General features: G+C 36.5%; 1 protein-coding gene across 2 annotated transcripts in view; it reads right to left on the bottom strand.

Annotated features, from left to right (window-relative positions):
• The window catches only part of PIK3C3 (phosphatidylinositol 3-kinase catalytic subunit type 3), a 66,545-nt gene that overhangs the window by 2,242 nt on the left and 39,848 nt on the right, over positions 1 to 24,455 (bottom strand). For both annotated transcript variants that reach the window (XM_059491918.1, XM_059491919.1), the window contains 3 exons: positions 20,602 to 20,770; positions 15,022 to 15,112; positions 2,348 to 2,473 (listed from right to left, as the gene is read on the bottom strand). In XM_059491918.1, coding sequence (XP_059347901.1) covers positions 2,348 to 2,473; positions 15,022 to 15,112; positions 20,602 to 20,770 — 386 coding nt within the window. The remainder of the gene's footprint in view (positions 1 to 2,347; positions 2,474 to 15,021; positions 15,113 to 20,601; positions 20,771 to 24,455) is intronic.

Genomic DNA, 24,455 nt, shown 5'->3' with positions numbered 1-24,455 from the left:
ACACTTACTTTTCATTGGATTCTTTTTAAGTATTAAAAAAAATACATTAATAAACCACAGATTCTTAAGACTTGTAAACTGCTGATTAATCTTTGTCTATTGTTTTTGCATCCTCCTCACACTTGCAATCCAGTATCTTTGCAGGAGAAAGCCTGCAAGCCTAAATTTTTTAGAGTGCGAATAAAGGCAGTAACTAGAACTCCAAAACTAGCGTCACATGGCGTCATGAGATGCCTATAGCACTTGCAAATCAAGACACTTGCCTTTTCATTCTAGGCACCAGATGCCTGAAGCAGAAAGGAAAGCTAAAAAGCACACAGGTTGCACACTCTGCAGCAGTGCACAAAGATTGCACAGAGCCTCAGGAAAATACCTCTGTGATGAAATTCAGCATGGGCCAGCTGAAGGGGTAAAAACCACAAAATGAGATAACTGTATCAGGCCTACATTAGCGGCTGTCACATCTGCTTATTTGGTGTCCAAAGTGTAATACACCAGTGGGCTTGCACATTAACCCCCAAAAATATGAATGGAAGATGCAATCAGTGCCTGCTGGAATGTGAATCAGCATTTGGCTTAGCACATCATTCCTGGGAGGCAGAATCACAGAATGGTTTGGTTGGAAGGGATCTTAAAGACCAACTAACCCTAGACCCTATTCCATAGGCAGGGAGACCCTCCACTAGACCAGGTTGCTCAGAGCCCCATCCTACAGAAACCTGGAATAACATTCTTGGGTACTTTTAAATATTCTGAACAAATCTGTTCTGTTATTTTAAAACCAGGGAAGAAAGATCAAGCAAAACAAGCCTGAATGGAAAAGGAAAAGGTCACCTGAATCCAACCTGTAATACACTTTCACAAATGCAGTAACAATTATCTGGGAGAGTGTGGCAGTCACCTCAGGCCAATGAAGTAAAAAGGCATGTCTTAAAAAAAAAGTGACTGTCAGTATGTAATGAAAAGAAAGGTCTACACACATACTGAACAAACTTAAACCTTCAACCTTGAATATTTCTAATAGCTTTTACTTTTTTTATTTGAACCCTAAGGCAGATGCCAGGCATTTTTCACTTTGTCTTATGAAATTTCCATTCTCCATCCAAAGTTCAAAATAATCCATAGTGAATGACAACAAATTTTGCATCATTTCCATATAATTACACTTCCTTCTTTTACATCTCATAAAACATCACCTTAATTAAATATATACATAAATGGAAATTACATTATTTCTTCTCATCCTGCTCTACAGTGCAATTCTTCAAAATAAAAACTAAGTTTGAAGAAAAGAACAGATGCTTTTTAGCAAAATAGATAGCCATAAGAATAGTTCTCCACAGTTCATACCAGAATTTGACTGGCCTTTTGAAGAAAAAATCAATTAAAAATCAGGATAATGACTGGCTTTTCAAAGCAGTTTAATTTTTTCTCCTAATTCCATTTCTTGTCATGGTCTAATACTTAAGGAAAATAGTGTAATGTCTAAATCCACGATAAACACAAACTAAATGTCAGATGGTTTTAAGGAAAAAAAAAAAATAATTGGAAATTCAAAGCAGAAATGCTTTTGTAAACACAGTTTTATTTAACACGGGAATCAAGTATTTTATTGTCTTAGTGTGTATTGTAGTAATACAGCACAGAATAAAAGATGTTGGGGTAAACACATCATTCTTCATAGAGGGTATATTGTAAAAACAAAAATAACAGAGCCAATAATCTATTGTCACCCAGATCATCACCAAGAAGGGTCCTGTAAGGTCTTCCTGGACCCTTTCTGTTCCAGTCTGAACAATCCCAGCTCTCTCAGACTGCCTCCCTAACAGAGGTGCTCCAGCCCTCTGATAACATTTGAAGTGCTCTGGACCTTCTCCAGCAGGTCCCTGTGGTTCCTGTGCTGGGAGCCCAGGGCTGGATGCAGTGCTCCAGGTGGGTCTCAGCAGAGCAGAGCAGAGGGGCAGAATCCCCTCCCTGCCCTGCTGCCCACGGGGCTCTGGGTGCAGCCCAGGACACGTTTGGCTCTCTGGGCTGGGAGTGCCATGGCTGGGCCATGTGCAGCCTCTCACCCACAGCACCCCCAAGCCCTTCTGGGCACGGCTGCTCTGGGGCTATTCATGCCCAGCCTGGATGGGCATCACAAGTTGGTCCCAGACACCAGACCTTGCATGATTGCTACGGTGCTTCAAAATGTTTTATAGGACCTCTACAAGCTTGTTCTCCAGTCCTTACAACTAAAAGTTTCATCTTGTAGTAAAATGAACTAAAATATCTCACAGTGATGAATCTACCACTCACAACCTCTCAGCTACCACAGAGCCCAGCAGCAGAGAAGAAAACACCTCACCTGTGCAAACTTGTGTATCTGCTCCACGACAGCTGCAAAGAGGGCATGGACACTCTCATCAATTAGACTCTGCATGTAATGGACAGCTTCTTCATCAGACAGGTCCAGACGAAACTTGTCCTGCACCTGGAATGGGAGCAGAAATGGCTAAAATTAGTTCAGTGGTTAAAAACATGCATTATTCTATCAATGTATACAGAAGCAGACACAGTCATTTTGGCAGTTTAGTGAAGAATCTCTCTCTTACTTCTAAGCTACAGATTCTTGGAAATGTACATTGTTATTTAAAACAGCTATTTAAAGTCCTCTAATAAAAAATAGTATTTAAATAAGCTAGAAACAATCCCCTAATTCAAACCAGTAATTTCAAAGCTCAAGGTCAAAAAGTCAAGAGAAGCACTTAGAAATACAAGTTTAAGCAGGACTGAAATCCTATGAGAAAAAGAGGTAATATTCAATATTCTGTAGAGAATGAAATGCTGCTTGAGAAAAAGCACAGAACTTCACCTATTAAATACAAAATTGGAAGAGTCTGGATGATCCCAATAATTTTAGAAAGGATGTAGCACTTGTTACTCTAAACCTACTTTCAGGTTAACATTTGTCTTAAAAAAACTCTAAGTAGAGTTAAGTAAAAAATAGGCAGTTAAGAATACAGAATGGGAGGAAAGTCAGCAAATCAACTGTGCCAAAACTGACCTTTGTATGTAAGTGAGAATTTCTTTAACTGTATCCACAGGCCAAGAACACTTGCTTGGAGACACTGCTACCCCTTACATGTTTTTTTCTTTTGACAATAACATTGTACCAGTAACACATTCTGTTACATTTAGTACTTACGACTTGCATATGAGTTAAAATCTGAATGCTCTGAATGCACAATAATTAAGAATACAGCAATACCTGTATTTTCCAATTTCTGTCTTGGCAATGCCAAGAACATCTGTGAAGAGGCAGTAGATGCCTTTCAGTGACTTCCAACTAATTCAAAGAAAATAGTTCAGAACTGATCCAAATTCCCCTAACATACTGGAGGCCCAGCCCTAACTCCACTGAGCCTGGTTTTATCCTCTTCCTCCTTGAAATCTCTTCTGATGAGCCTAGATCCTACTACTGCCTAAGCAACACCATCGCCATCATTTAAAGTACTAGTTACCTTGCAAAGTAGTGCTGGTAACAGAATTTAAATTGCCCAGCAAATTCACATTAGTTGTGGAAGATTTATTGCTGCCATGTAGTCATATGCTTTATTCTCATAAAGATAAATCTCAAACAATTCAAGCTCTTGTGGAGCTTGAGTATTTCAGCCTCCTGCATAATGAACTAAGTAAAATGGTATCAAACAATCTCTTTTACCCTATCTTTATGCCAAGTCAGAATGTTTCACATCCTAGGTAAGTTGTTTCAATGATTAATTGTCCTGTTTAACAACTGTGACCTATTTGCTATCTGAATTTGTCCAATTTCCATCTCAAACAGCTGAGCTCATTAAAACTTTTTATATTAAAGAGCTGTCAATCAGAAATCTCTAATGTAGGCAAATATCAAATGATTTGTTTCTTAACCTTCTCATGGCTGTGACTGTAAGACGGAGTTAAGTCTTTCCTAAACATTTTCCCTGAATTCATTATTTTTAGCTGGTGACAAAATGTGAGCCAAATTATTTCAAAAATTTTCACAATAAGGTTGAATTTGTGAGGTGATACCACCTTCATGTCCTAATTTGTAGGCTTTCCATGCACCAAGAACACCACATACACTCTTTACGACAGCAAAAATGCTCCAAGATTTCAATTGAGTGTTAACTGATTTCAGTTTAGCATATAACTCTGTGTTCCTTTCAAAGGTAATACATTCCAAAATAGTGCCCTTCAGCACTGTAATAAAAAGCCTAAGCTAGCCAGCACAGTATGGAAAAATTATAGAATTGTAGAATTATTTAGTTTGGAAAAGAGTTCTATAAACATAAAGTTTCTTCATTCAAAATAACCATTATAACTCTGTTGCTGATATGTTTGAAGTAAGTATAAAGTAGTTTTTTCTCAACTTCCTCTCAAAAAAATGTTTGATCAATATAAAAGAATGGATTAAGCCAAAAAAGTTCAAACTTTCAATTAAACATGTTACCAGTGAGAGATTCAGCAGATTATTCTAAGAAGTTCTTGTTATGAAGAACTTTCATCTTCATAACAAACAAGAGAAGGAAGTTTATTAACTCCTACATCAGAAGTTTTAGACAGTGAATGATGCACACAGTAGAATCCAACGGAATTTAATGGACTACTCACATGCTTGCAATTATGCAAAAGCTTAAATGCATCCCCAAATTACAGCAGAGATTTCTTTCACATCTAGTTTAGTGCTAACAAAAAAGGTAATGTTAATGAGAATTCATCAAAATCACTAGCTCCACTTCCAAAAAAAAAAAAAAAAAAACCACAAAAAAAAAAACAACCACCGTAACATTCTTTTCCACAAGTTTAGTAATCAAATACTTTGGCAATCTTCTAATTTGCTCACAAAAGACCTTCTCAGAATTTTTGCAGTTAGTTATATTTAAGATGCAGTTTCATTCCATAGAATGAATGACTAATTAAACCCACCTCCCACAAAACACACTGGGCACACTGATATATGTGCAAAGAAATTCACCCATGGTTAGATCTCGCAATCAGTTCGCAATTAACAGAAGGATCAAATGATGCCCAGTGTTGAGTCTTTGCCTTAAAGTTTTTCAGCCCTGCATTAAAACTGATTGCTGAAACCTAGATAAGAAGAAATAAGGCAAAATTACAATTTACTGTTTGAGCTGCAACAGCAGCAACACAATTAATACACACTGACTTACAGCTACTGTAGGAAAGCAATAGCAACTCTTATCTGAAATCTCTCGAGTTCCAGTGTGGGATGAGTTCTAAAAGCTGACAGTTTCTCACAGATGAGGTCAACAGGAAGAGATTTTTGCATGGTGTTAAAAACAGAGCTGAATTCGAGGGGGGAAATTCTGATGAGATATACAATTATCTCATTTTATGCACTTATGAATGATGACCATCATGAAGGCATCAAAGACGACCCACCTGAAGACTTAGAGCTCTCACTTTGATACTTAAATCAACTGCATTGTTATAGTTCAGGATTTGTAAAACAGAGAAAAAAGAAGCTTGATGAATCTAATTGAACTTTTGCTTTGATTCCAGAAAATGAAACATTAAACTCCATTTGATATACAAATACTCTTTTGAAATATTAAATCTCAAGAGGACAACTTGAATGTTCCAAGGATGAAGAGGCCAAATAAGTAAGAACAGTCTACCAAGATACTGACTTTCAACTTGAAACTAAATTAAAGTTGTCCACTTCCTATCCCACTGAACAGAGGATAGTTTAATATTAAAATCTACAACAAGAAGATTGAGGTTTGTAAGGAAATTCTGTCAGTTACCCTGACACTGCGCCTGTTTTTCGCATGACAAAAATTAAAAGGGGAAAAGAATACCAAGGACAGTTCAGAAGAAAATATGGGGGAGTGAAGGTGTGGGCACAAGCATTTAAGTGTAATTTACTTGTGGCTTAACTGTTGATAATGAGAAAAGAAGGGGATCATCACTTACAGCAGAATCACACCGGAGAACTTAGCAAGATAGCAAGTCAGAGAAGGGGAAAAAACCTTTTACAGGAACAAGAAAAAAGAAAAACTACTTCACATCATGATTATCCCAAAAATCTAACACACAGAGGAAGAGCACAACAGCTATCAGAATAACAGTCAATGTTAACTGATTGTAAACTCAGACTCCGTTCTTTTCCTTGAATTGTCTTCAAGGAGAACTAAAATGAGTACTGTTTAGAAAATGGCATCAAAGATGTCCTATGAAGCTAATTTCACAGAAAACTTAGAAAACTCACAGTAAGCCTCACAGAGCTGTGTAAAGTAGAAAAAAAAAAGGATGACAAAGAGAAGAGATGAAATATTCAAGAAAACACTAGTCATCTTATTAAGAATGGTAGTAAAAGATCTGAGAAAATGGGCAGGCCTGGGTTTTCATTCAGTTGAATGAATCTCCAAGTTTAACCTTCTGCCTTTGGCAATTTTGTGTTTGGAAGTGTGAAGGGCTCAGGATTAAGAAACTGTAAGAAAACACAGGTGGGAGAGTACTACTGTGGGTAAGTGCACTTCCCTGCAGAGTTCCAAGACTCACTTGCACTTCCACCTTTTGTTCTCGAAGCACAAGACTGCCCTCTCCCTTCCACTAAAGAGCAGATTTGTGTGGACTTGTGTCCTCAAATCAGACTTACTGTACAACAGGGACCACAATTACCATATTAAACTCAGGGATTTTTCACTAGCAAGCATCTTCTCACTTGTAAAACATTACCAGAAATGGATGAGGTATTTAGCACTCAGGGTTAAGACAAACCGGAAATTCTGTGGAAACTTTTATAATCTTCAGGGCAGCTCCCAAATCCATATTTCATGGATACTAATAGCTCTGTTTTTCAGAATTACTGGTGGTAGTAATGTATTTTAAGGTGACATATAAGATGTACATATGAGAACCCTTTGTTAATCCTGTTTAGTTTTCAGACAAATTATAAATCAGGCATTCTGAAGACTAGTGGGTGCTTTAGTATTTGTTCTTCCAGCAACATTAGGCAACACTGCTTATGTTTCATACAATTTTATCACACTAGCATGGGATTGCGCATTGTAACTTCAGTTGCTTTAAAGAGAAACTTCAGTGTCCTTTTCCAATGCCTCACAATATATACTGGATGTAAGCACTACTAAAATGAGACAGAGAACAATTAACAGCAAAAACAAAACAAAAAAGGAAAAAAAAATGTATTTAAAAAAAATTTTATTGTTTTGCCTTATAATTATTACAGTAGTTAGCATCCAATATTCATGTGGCAGAAACTGGCACTAAGTGCTTGGCTTAATCCTTATCACATTTCATCTTTTTCAGTAAATACTTTGCTCCTATTCCTGTTGCTTACAGTCCAAACAATGCACACCACAAACTATTCAGATGCTTTATTTGCATGAAAAACTTCATTTGAGAGACTATTCTGACAACAGTCTTTGTTTCCATGGGTTCAATTTGAACAAAATGTGCTTTCTAAATAAGCCCATGTAGGCTTCTCTAATTTTTTTTTTTAATAGAAGACAAGAAAGATGTTAGTGAATATCTGTAAACTGAACTTCTGTGAGAATTGGGGTTTCAGCCACTATGGTACTCAAAGATGATACTGTTCCAGCTCAGAATTTCATCATACTGGCCAAAAACTTACAATCAACTAGAAATTGATATAAAGCAACAAGAGCACAAGAGTATTCTCACACTTGGTTCATGTTTTGGTGTTTACTCCAACTTCTGTATTTTTTCAATATTTTGAAATTAATATGCATGAAAAATCAACAGCCTAGAAACAAAAAACCTGGGTGTGCAGCTGCAGTGTCATTACCGAAATGGACAGAGAGAGGAATGTCTGCCGAAGCACAATCAGCTCAGTGGCAATGTGACACTTTTACAAAGCATAAACCTCCCTGGAGCAGTAAGAAAATACTGCTGAAACAAAGAGCCTCTTATCAAGCAGAAGTGACTTTACTTCTCCTGTAAATTTCCTACTGGCATTAATAAACCTCTAGGAAGATTTCCTAGTACCACCTTTTAACAAATACTGCTGGTTTTGATATCCACTGCCTAAAAAGGCTTATCAAGCTCCAGCTTAGAAAGTCCTTTCCATTTCACTAACTTAGGAACTAACTCTCAATTATCCTTTGGCTGACTGGGGAGCACAGGGGAGGGGAAAAGCAGTGTAAGTTCCACTACAAGCCAGATGGAAAAAAACTGAACAATTAACTCAGGTTTAGAAACAAGGTAGCTCAGAAACTATCTGTACCTCCAGTCACATCTCTGCTTCAGCTTTTATACCTGTAGAATAAAAATAATTTACTTTGACATATTTAATGTTAAAGAAAAAAACATATCTGCTCTCTCTTTTTGCTAGCTTCCAAAAAAATTAGACTGACCGTTTTCTTATCAAGGGGGGTGAGCCCCCATCAGTGTAGGGTGCTCTCAGTACTACAGCCCACAGACAAACAACTTTCCTCTCTTATGATTTTATCCTTTTTTGTGTCTATCCAAAGGTAGTACCAAAATGAATGGGGGTTCTTTCACAAACAGCAGTTAAGCTCCTGCTTATGGGAGCCAGGTATTTGTGCTTTCTGTGCTCACAATAACCTCGCCTATAACGCAGCATCTTTGCAGCACCTTCTTTAATCAATGGACATCTGAAACAGAGCTCAGTCCATTAGACACTGTCCTTTAATGCCTGCTGAGTCCTTTGTCTGCCAATGAATCATTGGTCCCTAATGATTTCTCATTTAAAGGTCAAATCTGCTATGAAGGACAGACAGAAACCATCTGGCTTTCCAGCAGAAAAACAAAAAGCTTTTTTTGTTAGGAGGTGACAATGCTGAATCCATTAGCCACATCTGAAGAGTGATGGTACACCTCTTCCTTACGCAAAACTGGCTACATAATTGACTCCAGATTTTAGTCATTACTACTTAGAATTTATAGCAGTGGCTAATTTTACAATGCCCAACAATTAGCAATTAGCACTGCAGCTGTGCTGGAAATGGAAAAGCAAGGAGCAATGGCAGGGAAAAAAGTGAGTGTAGCGATATCTTCATTGTATTATTAGTTATGCATTGACAAGTCAATATAATGATTCAGCCCAGTCTTTTTCCTGAAATCTGGGAAATGGAAAAGCATATGTGAAGAGTGGAAAATTTAAAGGCAATTATCTCAGAGGCCAAAGAAAGAGAGACACAAACTGAAGAGAATACTCTGCTACTTTTCAATTTAATTCCATTTTGTGACATTTTTGAGCCAGGTTTTCAGAAAAGCCTAAATCAGAGATTGGCAGTAGGAGATGGTGTCATGAACCATGAGATGAAGCACATTATACTGACAGCTTTCATTATAAATAGTACGAAGAAGACAAAAGAAGATGAAAGGATCAAACAGACAACTAATTTTAAGCTTTGTAGTTACTTTTTTTTGGTCAAAACTGACAAGCTTTTTACCATAAAACTAAACACCAAGAATCTGAAAAGGGTTTCTCCAGGTTTGAGGGTGGAGACAAATTTCGTGCAGTTGGTAATCCCTGTTTTCCAGGTTTTCCTATGGGGAAAGTAGTGATCAATACCAGAGTGAGGGAAGTGAATCAGTACCACAAGCTGTTCTTCCAACTGGGAAGTCCTAACCTATTTTTCTAAATGCCTGGTAAACTCACTGAGTGAGACTGTGTATACGCACTGCAAGCAGACAGTTGATTCATAAACCAGTTTTCCATATGATCTTCAAGAACAGTTGTGAAACTTCAAACAGAACTTTGTTTGTTTTCAGGTCAATGCTGACTCACTTATTTTCAGTCCAATTTGAACTGTGAGAACGCATGATTAAGGTCAGCACTGATTTAATGTCTGAAAAAAAATGCTATGCAAAGCAAGTCAGAACGTACTGCCAAATTCTGATGTGCTCTAAATCTATATATTCAGGTGAAGCCATAAGGAGTTTCTGTTTCTTTTCATGCTAGCAGGAAAAAAATTATCCTCATTGCCATCTTTCTCTGTTAAGTACATGAGTAGTTTGCTCTCTTTTGTACAAGAAGGTTGTTAAAGCTCCTTCAGGGAGGACAGGAACAGAGCACCCAGATGTACTTACACCATCCTGCGCCAATAAACCGTGTAAATGAGGTGCAGTCTATACTTATTTTACAGAATGTTGTATATGACAAAAGCTACTGTTCCAATTTTGCCTTCCCTCAATCGGTGTTTCTCCCAAGACATTTCATAACTTTTGGACAGAAACAATGCTCGGACAATATACCTTCTGTTAGATTTTAAGCTTGATTATACAATTGCATTCTGTCAGCAAGCTCCCTGGGATGTCCCACAGTTATTAGATGGTAGAGGATAATTTGGGAAAAAAAAACCCCAAAACAGTCTGCCTTTGTTCCTCAGATTAGTAGTTATAGTTTTTAGGAATATTTTCCACACTCAGATTTTTCTAGATTTTCGTATCAGTATGAAATTCTTAAAAGAAAAAGCAATCAAATCATCCAAGGCCTCACAGAAGAGGACATGTTTCACTGAAGTTTCCTTATGATCTTACTTGGTTTCCTTCTATGATTAAAAGTAAGAAACTCCTTCCAACATCTCTTAACTATGCTCACTAATAAGCATCCCATTATCAAGCACCAATACACTACGAGAAATGACAAGAGACAATACAACAAATAAAGACATGGAAAATAAAAGTAGTGCTCTTAATTTTATTTCAACTTATTTTATTCCAGCCATCACTACCATATGGCAGGTGCAAATTTTAGTTTTATTTAGAGTATGTGCATGCTTACTAAAATCAAACCTTCATTCTGGCTCTAAGGCCACACAGATTATCTGCTGAAAGTTTAGAAAAGGGGAACACAAAAATTATTTCTGAATGCAGTTTTTACACCCTTCTGTAACCAGCAGGCAGACACTTCCTGCAAAGCACCTTCCTGCCTGCTGGTGGGACAGGATATCCCTTTGTGACAGACAAAGACAAAGATTGGACTGGGAGTTCAGCTACCATCTAACATGGCAATGCTTTCACTTTGAGGAAGCAAAATTGTGGCCATTAAAGAAAAGTCATTCTTTAGCAATAACCTTTAGAATTATTCATGCCTACTCCATAACAGCAGTATAGCTACACCTACTGAAAAGTTCCAGTATCAAAGATCTTTATGCCAAACAAATTGTTTGACAAAATAATTGCAGTGTAGTATTTCAACAGGCATTATAAAATACACAATATATATACTACTTTAGTAAGCATTCCTCTGTGTTACAAAAAAGGAAGTTACTCCCCTTGCAGTTTAATCATCAAACTAGTATTCAGACTAATCCAAACTGAAATACAGGTAAGCTACCTTGTTGCCTGTAAGCCCAGAGCCTGACTGGCTCCAGGCCCCTAAAGCAAAAGAAGGGCTCTACAGGAAAGTGAGCACAAGTGCTGCGAGGAAATGCTGGCTATGAACTTCACCTCTACTCTTCACCAGGGCACCTTCTTAAAAACAGAAACATTTGTAAATCTCCAACTTTGTCTTCTGTGAAAGTGATACCCTGGTTGAAATGGCTATTGACTTGTCTCACACATCAAAGGTAATTTAATATTGCAGGTCAGTCCAAAATGGATCTTTACCTAATTTGAGACTGTTGAAATATATATAGATTTTTTGTTAAAGCTTTAAGGAAAAAAATAAAAATCAATGGAGATGCTGAAAGCATTTATTCAATTTTTCTACAAAAAGGTACAGTATTATCTTGTTAAATGACTGAATCAACTTGCCACTCACCCCAAGAGAAGCAAGGCACATTGTTCCTGTTTCTATTAGTTCTAACAAAGCTTATACCTGATTTCAGATGGGCTAATGGGTATTTAATACTCCAAACAAGTTTTCTAGCACATTATTAAAAAAAAAAAGCCAAACAACAATGACCTATTTACTGTTATACAACAGGTTAAGATGATTCTGATCCTAGTCTATTTAAAGCCATTTTCTGGTTTATCTTTTTAAAATAGAAAAATGAAAAATTGAGAACTAAAGAAAAAAATTGCTTTCACAGGAGCTTTGAACATTGTCATAAGCATTCAGCAGATCATAATAACAAACAACTGCTTAATAGGAGGCTCCTCTGCTTACCCACTCTTTAGGGATCCTGGGATGTTGTATTATTTTTGCACAAATTTAAGGAGTGCATTTAAAGGACAACTTTGAACCAAAATTACCAAACTGTCAACAGGATTCAGAAATAGCTGAACTGTCAGAAAAACCCAAAAGTTTATATAAGATAACAAAACTTGAGAGAGCTGAACAATTTAGCTATCTTCCTGACAATACCTTACTGTGCGTGTTTTGTTTCTGTTTTTTTTTTTTTTTTTAAGGAACCAGCACACTCTAAAATAACTTAAAAGAACCCAGGGAAGTAGAATCTTTCCTTCTCAAAGTGATTTGCATTCCTTATCAGAAACATTTGCCTTCCTGCTTCAGTTCTGTCTGCTTTCACATTTTAAAGCCTCTGTGAATGGACAGCCTGCAATCTCCCATGAGGGTAAAAGTCACAGTTCACTGAGCTGCACCACTGTCAGAGTGCAGAATCCTAATAACTAATTGCTGCATTTAATCTAACAGTGATCTGTCACGTAACAACTAAGTTCGTGTTCTTTTCATGCAATGAACGCACTGTTATTTCTACTTTGTAATGGAATTTAGAAGCAACCACATGTATCTAATTCAGAGCTCAGGTGGTCAGAGTGTGCGCTGGTAATGCCACAGTTGTGGGTTTGATCCCATGTGGACCACTCACTTAACAGCTGGACTTCATAATCCCTGTGGGTCCTCTCCAACCCAGAATATTCTGTGATTCTGAATTTCCTTTTAGATTTTGCTGCCTTGCATGATCTACATATGTATGCAATACTGTTATGCTTCACATAATCTTGGTTTTTAATTATTGTACATAAGTGAACTGTAACATGCTTCTCAGCTGTACAACAGACCTTCTGGCTTTCAATTCTATACCTTGATTTGTTAAGTCAATAAAATTATATTGGGAATTTACAGTAAGTAGAAGAGTTTTAGAAGAGTCTGAAATACTAACTATTGCTATAGTAAAATCATTCTTTACAAGTATTTCATAGAATTCAACATTATATTATCATTAATTAGTGAAAGCATATACCCTTGGACAGCATTTCTAGAGAGTTTTCTGCCAAAAATGCAACACCAAGATGCTATTAAGAAACAAGGATATTGCATGTTCATAAGAAGCAAGCATAAGAAGACTCTTAGTAAAAAATATCAGAGCTCAAAAGAACTGATTCAAGGCAAGGATGAACAACACTGTCACACAAGCAGTGTTTTAGTGGAAGTGGCCCATGGCAGGGGGATGGAATAAGATCATCTTTAAAATCTCTTCCAGCCCAAGCCATTCTGTGATTCTGTGATCAAAGGACTGGGAACTCTAGACCAGTGATAAGTAAGATTAAAATGCATCATAAGTCTCAAACTTACTGGTGCAAACATCAAAGAAACCAGCACTTCTGAAGTTCAGTGAAACCACTGGTTTGAGCTCCTGATGACCGTTTCAGTCAAGCACAAACTTACCCCAAATTAGCCCCATTCTACCTTCAAATTTTACTAGATTTATGGTGCATTTATCAGTAGACTTTGCAATCTAGAAGATCTTACCCCTCCTTACTGTATCACTCATGTTTCCAAAGGGTAGACAGAGCCAAATACATCTTCTTTATAAAGATTAAATTCTTAAGACAGAACTACCATTCTGTTGGGAAGGTCTCTTCCTTGCAAAGAAGGCGTCTGTACAAAAGTGTAGTTACTTCCAGAACTTGGAAGGTATTGAACCATTTCAGTTGCTTACTTTAGGCTTTTATCTCCCAAGTTCTATGTAAGTAACCTACCCAATCTGTAGGGCATTTAGGGACAGAGGTGAGGTTCAAGTATTAATAAGCAGAAATATTTTGCTGTCATTTTCTCAGGAAAACAGTTGAGTGGAGGGAACACTGTCACCTTTACCACAAAACACAGCACTTGTGACTAGCTCAGCTTCCTGGATATGAAACTGAACAGCTGCAAGAACTCTTTGTATTGATTTGAAACCAAGAAACTCTAAATAAAAATGCCTGGATCCTTGAAGAGAAAAGGAAAAATCTCTGCAAGTCACAATTTATTTTTCTTTAAGGAAATTATATTAGAACATGAAATATTTATTTGAAGATTCTGAATCTCTGCTAAAATAACTTCTTGAAAACAGTGAAGAACAGCCTGAGAGACAATCCACAGCTTGAATAAAAATTACAGTGAACTAATTTCCATTGGACACACAGGCTCCACAAAGTCCTTTGGAGAATTAAAACAGATAGCCCTTCACTATAAATCAGATTATAAAAACCCCAGCATTTGTCTAAAATATAAGTGTAATGAAATCCAGATGGAGATGTATCCTGTATTTTTCATGTCAACTATTGCTCCAACACCAAATGGAGAAGAATGACTTGAGCTGGTATAAAGGACAAAGTTAAAATTACAGGACAAAAGTCTGCCTTCCCAAGAAACAAAAATTTCTCATTCATGAAGATATACCAGCCTACTGGTTTTAGACCTTCAGTATACTGTTTTTTTTAACTAGAAGAAGACTCTTTTTATGAAACCATCCATGTCTTAAAGGTTTCTAGACTAGCTGGGACAATCTTTCATGATACAGTCAGTGTTGACTGCTTCACTTCTAAGTCTGATAAGGTGGAAACAACACTCTTTTTAGCTAAAGTTCCCACTAGAACAGAGTGCTGGAGCAGAGTGTGCAGCATTACAGGGATGATGAAAAGGCATTCTGTATTCACAGGCACATGTGCTAAGTGTTCTCCACGTACACTCTCCTATCTTTAACTTCAGTGAAGAAAGGAATTGCTAAAAACTTATAAAACAGGAGCAAGTATTTTCAGGTGAGACACAAATAAGTCATCATCACAAGTGACTGAAAATTTTGTAATGAGATGTCCTGGGTCACTGAAAGACAATGAAAGCGCCACAATTACCTTTTTTACAGTCTTGTCAGGCTCAAGAGCAATATCTGGAATGTTGGCATCCACCATGAGGGAAAATAAATTCAAGATCAAGTTGGAATACCTAAGCAGAAGAGCAAATTAGGTAAAACATCTTGTAAACTGTACAAAAGACATTTTGTAAACAATTTAAGAACTCATCATCATCTTACAAAGAACTGTTAATGCTTCAGAGATCCATTTTTAGTACGAATTGAAAGTATTTATGCTAAAGAACAAGAGATACTGACACACACTATCAAAGTTTAAACTTCAAAATCTCTTAAACTGCCAAAATGGAATAAAATGCTCTGATTCTGTTACAGTTTTCTAAAATCATCAGAACATTTACTCAGAGACACATGAAATATAAACTATGATTTAATGTATTTTAAGTTATAATGCCATTTTCTACCTCTTTTAGGATAAACATATGCTAGAATACTGATGCAAAGGTTATTTTTTATTATTAAGTGATACAGCAGCATGATATTTATTCAAACAGGTGAAGTCTTCATAAGTACAAAAAATTATTTTTCCAATCACTGCAAGGGCTTTTGACATAATGAGTTAAATATTTAACCAGATCCAAGTCTTCAGTTCCTCAGTTAAGCTCCAGTAATAGTGGTAGCACAGTACACTTAGGAAGTACAAACACAAATGTCATCTATAACCATTAAAAGACAAATCAGAGAACAGTTTTTGGCTTTAAAATGGTTTTGGAAACATTCATGAGTATTTGTTTTAAAGAACACCATTTTGCCCTTGCAGAAAATTAGCTGTCAGTTTCTTTTTTAGAGGATAACTTTCAAGCTGTTCAGCAAAAACTGGAACTCCCCTTCCTCTGCAAAAAGATATAATTCCCTTTAAGATACAAAACATGTTACTGACTTCACCATTTGAAATATTGCTTTGCTAAGAGAACCAGGAGCTTCACAGTTGAGAGCAAACGAATTCTTAGCAGCAAAACTTGTTTATTAGGAACCTGCTGAATATATATCAGCTGACAATTGCAAGGAGTGCAAAGTATTTCAGCTAAACAAAATGTCTGCTTCACAGCTATATTTTACAAAGTAAATACTGCTCAAAAAAGACATCTCTCTAGATAAATTTAGTTCCAACAAAACCACTTGACACTTTATTATTATCTGGAACTAACACTACCTAATACATTCCAATGTAAGTTTTAAAATATTATAAGAAAAATACTAAAATCAACTGTTTGGCTAGAAATCCTCAGTGTCTTATTTCTTTCAGAAGTTTTACTTCACTTCCCCAAGGGCAGAGAGCTGGAGTCAGTAAAATGACTTTTATGGCAAATTAAAAGAAAAGAAGGAAAGTTAACTCTACCATTTTGTTTCAGGTCTGGCTAAGAAATATGGCAGTCAGGTTGCTCTGCTCCTAGGAACAGATACCACAGATTTTAATCAATTTTTCTTCCACTTGCCTGAAACTAGATTTCCTTTAACACATACTTAAATGTTACAGGCACATGCTCTGAAGTCTCCTCCTAGATTACTGGTACCTTCTGTCAGTAGTTTTCCCTTCAAACTGACAGAGAATCCACAGTCTCAGAGTCCCTTTTGCTCTTCAACCACATACAGGATAACAGCTTATAAGCACTACAGGTTATTGGAGCTATTTATGTGATGGAGGCTTGTAAAAAAAGATTTTAAAGGTCTAGGGATCATTGTTAGATGCCAGTTAAGAGACAGTTCTGTTCCATACAATGAAGTCTTGTGATTCTTGAGGAGTAAGATCACCCAAAGATACGCATTTGGGGGGAAAAAAACATCAAGAAAAGGTAATCTGCAGGGGGACTATGGAGTGGAAAAAACACTAAAAATTAAGGAAGAATTGCTCACTATAGTATTTGCAGATCTGTCCTCTGCCCCTCACCCCAACATTTCAATAGCTCAATAATCAACTGCAAACCTTCTTACAGGCAACATCTTTGTAATCCATGAAGATTACAGCTGGAGAATTGACAGCCCAAACTCATCTGAGAGGAGATATTTTGCTGACCTGAGTTAGGAGCCTGACTTGTAAAAAAACAAACACTGTTATCAAGCAAGGTATATCACTCATCTTTGACATCTACATTACAAAGACCCCTGGAATGGCTGACATCCATCCACAGCCAGAACAAAATCTGAGCCAGGTCATCCTAGTTTTAAGGAGGTTTAAGGAAGTACCTAAACTAAAATCTAAATCCTTCTCACATTACTCTTTGCTTTCTTCAAACTCAGTACAAATTAACTTATAAAATCAATAAGGATTCAACTGCACTGAAGGTTGATTAACTTCTGTTTTGAACATGAAGTACTGTTAAAGAAATTCAACATGAAAATCCTATTTCTACATAGAAAAGGTCTCATGTATCAAGAAACTAATCCACTTCAGACAAAAGGTCAAATTCTCATTACTATGTTTTCTGAGACCAGTAACTTTTGTTTTCAAGTAGTTAATATCTCAAACATCTGCTTGATCCTAAGCATTCCTCTATTTATTTTTTCAATATTCACCAGACCCTTTGCATATAGATGTCCTAAACCAATCAAATATTTAGGGTGTTGGCTTTGCAATACTCTACCAAATACGAAGCTACAGACACTCACTATAAAAACAAGGACAGGAAGGTATACAGTCATCTGCAGTCCCAAACCAAGGCCCTGCTGATCTTAGTCAATAAGTCAAAATTCCTAAGTTTAAAATGCCTTAAGGAGCTTCCTTTCTTTCAGTGGAACATGGGACCCCCCATGACAAAATTATCTTCTCAAGAGCATGAATATTACCTAATCATTGTCATGTCATAGTTAGCTGTAATAAATTATGACATTTATTCTTCCCAAAGTATTTCCTTGCAGTCCAAACTCAGTGAATATGGACCTGATCCTACCCAGGTTCACTTCTGTTCTTCTCTCTTCACCATCGAATCCCAGCTTTCAGAACACTCTCCAGACACTGCACTACAATCTTTCCAAAGGAGCAGCCCTTCCCAAGGGCCATCACAGCTTTCCTTTTATTGCACAGTGTTTCCATTCAGATCTGGACTGCAGCCTCAGTCACTAAACAAAGAACAGACTGGGGAAAAACTACTTCAGCCAATTAAACTACCTCACCCACACAGAAAAAAAAAAAAAAAACTCAGCCCAAACTACAGCTTCTGTCCCTACTCCAACTTACCAACTACTCCTCTGCCCTTTCCTATGCCCAGTAACTCAAACTGAACACCTTCTCACAGGATTAATGCAGGGGAAACCCTTACCTGGAAGGAACAAAACAATGTAGAGCCATTTTCACTCTGGAAAAAAATCTGAAATGCTCTGACTGATACCTTGCTGTCATAAATTGCCCAGAGAGGGTGCAGAGTCTGCCCCAGTGGAGATATTCCAGAACATTCAGAACATAACCCTGTGCCATGTGCTCTGGGATGACCCTCCATGAGGAGGGAGGTGGGACTCATGAACCATTTTGTCATACTATGGAACCTGCTGAAGATGTGTAAGCAGGAAATTCTTGATGGAAAGGAAATGCTGACATGTAGCAGGATTTAAACATCTTTAAACAGGCTCAACATGTATAACGAAAGCAAAAGAGGCTGCTACAGCCCAAGTCCTGCTGACAGCCACAATTTGCCCTGCAACACATTCACAGTGCAGCAGCTGCTCCTTCACTACAGCACTGCTGACAAAGACACTTGACTGATTACACTATTACTAAGAAAGCAGAAAGCATCTCCTTATTCCTACTCCCTAAGAAAATCCCCAAACTAAAGAACATACAGTAAGGATCATATGCCAAACTGCTTACAACCAGAAACAATGGACAAAACTATTCCTTCACTTGTAACTTTAAAATTCCTTGTATTTTTCTTTTCATAATGCAACATCCATTCCACTAGGAATCCTGATATGCCAAGATACAGTCCTTGAAATATTTAGAGAATTAGTTATTCCTCAGGGAAGTAAAGAACTAAAATAAAGCATAATCTGATGGAGATGACAGAGTTTGCATTTTGTCTTAGCTATCAGAGGTTATGATTTCATACTATTTGGCCAGAAAATCTGTCTGTGAATGGGTTTTTGTCAATATGCAGAACTGCTAGAACTAAAGTGTTCCGCAACCAATTATTCTTTTTTAACAAGTAATCTTAATTATTTTTAGTTCTAGCTGCTTAAAATAATTGTTGCAGTAATTTTAATATTATCATACAGTATTGTTGTTGAAAGCCTTAAGGGTATTTATCTAGAACCATGTAAAAATATTTTCCAATAAAATGAGCAAATATTGGCAATACTATAATTACAATTCCAGACATTAAAAATAAAACCATCTTGATTTACAGTTTAGTTCTCTACGCAAATTACCATTATACTACACACATTTAATGATGAGCCTTGTAGCAAATCATTACATAAATTAATTCAATGAATAATCCTTCATTGACACAACAGACCTTTCCACTGAAACAGCTAGGTTTAAACAAAAACAACTCAAGTATATGACAAATAAATACAGCATTACAAAACAGTTTTAAGCAAAGTTCAGAAGTTGGACCGTTCTCTGAAGCCACAAATATTGCTTGCTGACAACATGTCACTATTTTTTCAAATTGTTGAATGGCTTTTTAACACATTAATAACTTCAGTTCCTAGACCAACTCCTTAATCTTCCTCCTTTTATCAACTGAAGAACTACCTGCAGCATTTTATTTTGTAACACTGGCTGCTTTCCATATTCCAGGCACTTTTCACATAAGCTTACCCTATTAACAATTTCTTACACATACTTGTAAGTTTCCATTAGGTCATCTTTGAAATTAAAATGAAAATCTTTCCTCTTCATTGAAGATGTGCTAAATCCCTAGTTAGACAAGGAGTGCTTACCTGTCCTCTCTTCAAACAGAACAAAAATGAGCTACTTGGCTCAGAAAGTTAATGGGTAAGTAATACAGTCACTGCAAAAGAATGAAACTGATTCTAAATGTAAAAGAAAGATCTGTTGGTTCATAGACACCAGAGTCTAAAGAGTTTTTAGCTGCCACAATTCTGGGTATTTAAAGAAATTTCAAACATGCTTGATTGTCACTACAAGTTGCTAATTTTTGTCCCACAGGAGCTGAACTGAACTAAGCATATGTGTGTGTCATCTTCAAGCCAAAGAATTTGATCATCACTAATTTAAACTGGAGGAGAATCAAGCAGCAAATGAGTAATGACTTAAATTAAAATGACAGTTCCTTGATCATCAATAATCAGAGGAAAAGAAGCTTAAGGGCAAAAACATACCCCAAAAGAAATATAATTTAATAACGCATTTGAGTTATGAAATGAAGCTATTTAAGTTATTAAACAAGCAAAATTGAGGGCTTTAACTTGAACAATTACATTCACCCTTCACATTACACCAACACTGTGATGTTTTCATTCCTTTGTTTCATACAAATGCTTGTGCTCTCGTTTAAACAAGCTTTGAATTTTCAACAGAAACATTTCAACAATTCATTCACTGGTGTCCTCTCCTGCTTTAGGGTGGCTCTCAAGGGCTGTGCCATGAGCCCAGTGCTGTTACCTGCGGAGGTGGAGAAAGGCTGTGTAGCACTGCTTGCGGAACTCCTGGTACTGCTCACTCTGGGTGCCTCCCATGCCTTCCACCATCTCCTTGTTCAGCTTCATCGGGGGAGGAAGGGGCTTGGGATCCCGGCCCAAAATATAACCAAAGTCAATGTGAAACAGTTTACCTATAGAAGAAGGAAAGACAAACACTGTGCATAATAAAAGTTCTTGGTGCAAATCTTAGAAAAATAGAATTATTAAGAAGATAGCAAGAAGCTCCCAGAAAGTTTTCTGTAAGGTTTATAACAGTATATGTTTTATCTTCAGTTGTTAACTGGAAATTATGGTTTTAAAGGAAAAAAGCTGATTTAAAAGTCAAGCTTTTTTGATTTTTAAACAAGTGGAGTATATTCAGAAAGACTGTACCAATACTGAAACTGGTTAGTAGATACTAAATGCACAGTTTACATAATAGATACTACTAATTCTTAACACCTTTATAATTTGTTAGCAAATTCAAGCATTAATACTTAAAGCAGTGCCATGTGTGTTGCGCATTGGCATGAAATACGGTAAATTTAACATACAACTAATATAACAAAGAAAAAGTAAGACTCATAATCCTATAAACAACCTTTCAAAGCCACTGAACACCAAACATCAGTTCAATGCTGTTTCAAAAGTCTTTTGAGTTGTTCAAGTAGAGTCAAAAATTATAAGTGGTTTTGAAATACACTGAAGAAACATCACTCCAACTTTAAATTTGAAACTGGATTTCAAATCCACCATAAAGTTTGTCATACCCTTTTTCAGTACTAAAATGAATTGCCTCACTTTATTACTATGTTTCCATTCTCAGTTCGAGTAATTGCATTTAGAACACTTCTGCAGCATTAACAAAAACTTGTATATGCCTTGTCTCTTCAAATGCTCAAGGCAACTGCCCTACCTATCAACAGCCTGCCATGCTGCTCACCATAATGCTCACACACTGACTGGGGAGAATGCAGTGCTCCCTTCCAATAGCACTGAACTACACATGAGATGTTATTGGTAGCAGAATGAACAAATGAACTTCCCTTGGTAAACCTCAGTTTACCAGCAACTTCAAAAAACCTAAAATATTTAGATTAACTGAAGAATAAATATATTATAAATACACAAAAAATGCACTAATAGAAATAAAAGTAAAACAATTCATTATTCTTAGGTAGCCATTTTTTTAGGAATAATCTTGACTCAGTTAAATACTGTCCATGTTAAGCAGAAAAATGTCTCTTCATGTGTGCTGCAAATGTATTTTCAGTTTGGAATGTGTAATTTAGGCAATGACTTGAGCCATATTACAGCTATATTACAAAATGATGGTGAGACTGCAGATATGCATGCAGATACAAGATAGAAGATCTTTCAAATAAGAAGGTAGAAAATTATTAGCATGATTGTTATCTAGACAAACACAGCACAGAAGATAGAGTCTTGCTTCAGAATTATGGAACTGAGCAGCATTACAGACAGGGGTGTATTTGCCTTTGGGTATTTTAACCTGCAGCTTGTGTTCATTTTAAGATTTTGTAAGATTAGGTTCTCAGTGCTTTTGGAAAAAAAAAAAATGGAGCAGTCATATTTTTCAGTTAATCACCTGTCTTTGACTATTTCTTTGTATAATAATGTAGTATCAATAGAAGAGGCTTTTTGAGATCTGTCATAAGCATTCCTCTTCAAACCAATAAACTAAATTCCATGACAGTCCAATTTCAAAGAGAGCTCACAAGTATCCTCAACAAGAGGCAAAACATTTGCTGACTGATAAATGCCATAACAATTATATTTTGCATAACTAATTGTGCTTTTAAAAAAAAACATTCCTTTGATATATTCCTACTGGTCTGATAAAGGAGATTCTTTTAGAGCTCCTTTTTGTACACCAAATTTTTGAACCAACCACATACAGAACCCTTTCATCATTAAGCTAGAAAAAAATGTTTAACTGCAAAGTTTAGGGGGATTTGCTTTCTGTTCACTTATTTAAACCTGTCACCTTGAAGAGTCAAGAGACAACATTTTGAATAAAACAGTAACCCTTGTAGCAGAAATATTTTTTTTTTAGTTTGCTCTGGAGATAAGGAATAAAAGATGATAATTAATAATTTACACTGGTAACAAACACATCTAAAACATTCAAAAATATTTCAATAATTGAGTGATAGACACTTTGAAAGTGAGATGAGGCCATCCTGCATTAACATCATAGTTTTCCTAGATGTACTTCAAAATTCAGCTGTTTTTTAGGTTGACTTAAAATGTACGTACAAGCTCATATTTAAATAAATATATTTAAAACCTTTCAAACCTGTTTACTAAATACAGATTTGATTAATTTTAATTCAGCTCCTGCAAGATCAATTAAACCAGCACACCATGGTATAGAACATGGACAAAAGGCTCTCCCTGGTGCTGGCACAAAGCTTCTACACCAGGAGCAGCCTGAGGGAGCACTGAAGGTCTAGAGATTTCTACAGAGGCACCTGACTCATGTTACCCTCCAGGAGTCAACAACTGAATAAGTGAAGAACAAGCCTGCTTTGGACAAATTAAATTTGCAATGGATTTAATACGGGAAATAGGTAATATTTATATTCTTATTTATGTTAATATATAATAAATTTATGAAGTTAATAAACTCAATTATTTCAAATCTTCAAGACCAAGACAAAAAGGTTGCAAGTCTCTCACGTGATCATCCCAAGTGCCATTTGTATCAGGGCATTACACTGACTATTCCACTTTCATTATATTACTGAATGTGACAGTTTTCACTCAACATTACTCCAATTGCAAGAATAAGGGGACCTCTGGAGGACACCTGGTCAAAACCCCTGGATGAGCAGAGACACCCAGAGCCAGGTGCCTTAGCCAGAGCCATGTCCAGACAGTTTCTGAGTATCCCCAGGGATGGATGGTCTCTCTACAACCTGTATCAGTCACTTCCCTGTAACACTTCATACTCATATCATGGTATTTATATACAGTAATCACCTATCCTCCCAATAATCCAGCATTCATGTGAACTTTGTGCAACACTTTTCTAAAGTATGTGCAATACTTTTTCTAAAGTATGTAATTGTTTGTAAAACATGATTTTACAAACAATTACACATCCTTCCTTCAATATACAGGGTCAATGTCATAACACATACCCTTCCATCAATCTTAGACCATCATGTTTTACCATGATCCAACTTCTTCCACTTTATTATGTCTTAATTTAAATGGCTCCTAATCTTTATATATGCTTATAAATTACAGACAAAAGTGGACCTCTGCTCTGGTTTACTACCGTTCCCAAATGAGTGCTAAATCATAAAGGTGAGGGGTTTTTTTGTTTGTTTCAGTCATGATTTAAACTAAAATCAGGAATTACTTAAGACAACACGTGAAACAGATCTCATCTTTAAAACTAGTGCACTAGAAATTACCCTGCGCTTCCCGTTTATTTTACTGTAGAAAAAGAAAGACACTTTACTAACTGGAAGGCATTTACTGACTGGAAGAAGAAGAGAAGCTTCCAGGAAGTAAGTAATATGCATATATAAAATTATTTAATTTAAAATCTAAAAGTTGATACTATTGGGTACTTTTGAGCTTTTGTTTTTTAAAATTATTTTATCTTTTGAGTTTGACTACCTTTTTCCACTCAACACCTGGTTTTCTAACATGTGGAATAAAGAAGCAAGGCCACTGGAGACTTCAAGGACATGGCACAAAACATGGAAGTCACCCCAACTACCAGTCAGGGTGTCAGGGATTTCAAAGTCCATCTGACTTTCTTTCAGCGATCTTTGATTAAGTGAAGCATGGACCTGTAGA

Source organism: Ammospiza nelsoni, chromosome Z (assembly GCF_027579445.1).
Source record: "Ammospiza nelsoni isolate bAmmNel1 chromosome Z, bAmmNel1.pri, whole genome shotgun sequence".
NCBI classification, from domain to species: Eukaryota; Metazoa; Chordata; class Aves; order Passeriformes; family Passerellidae; genus Ammospiza; species Ammospiza nelsoni.
This window is presented reverse-complemented; position numbering and strand designations above follow the sequence as displayed.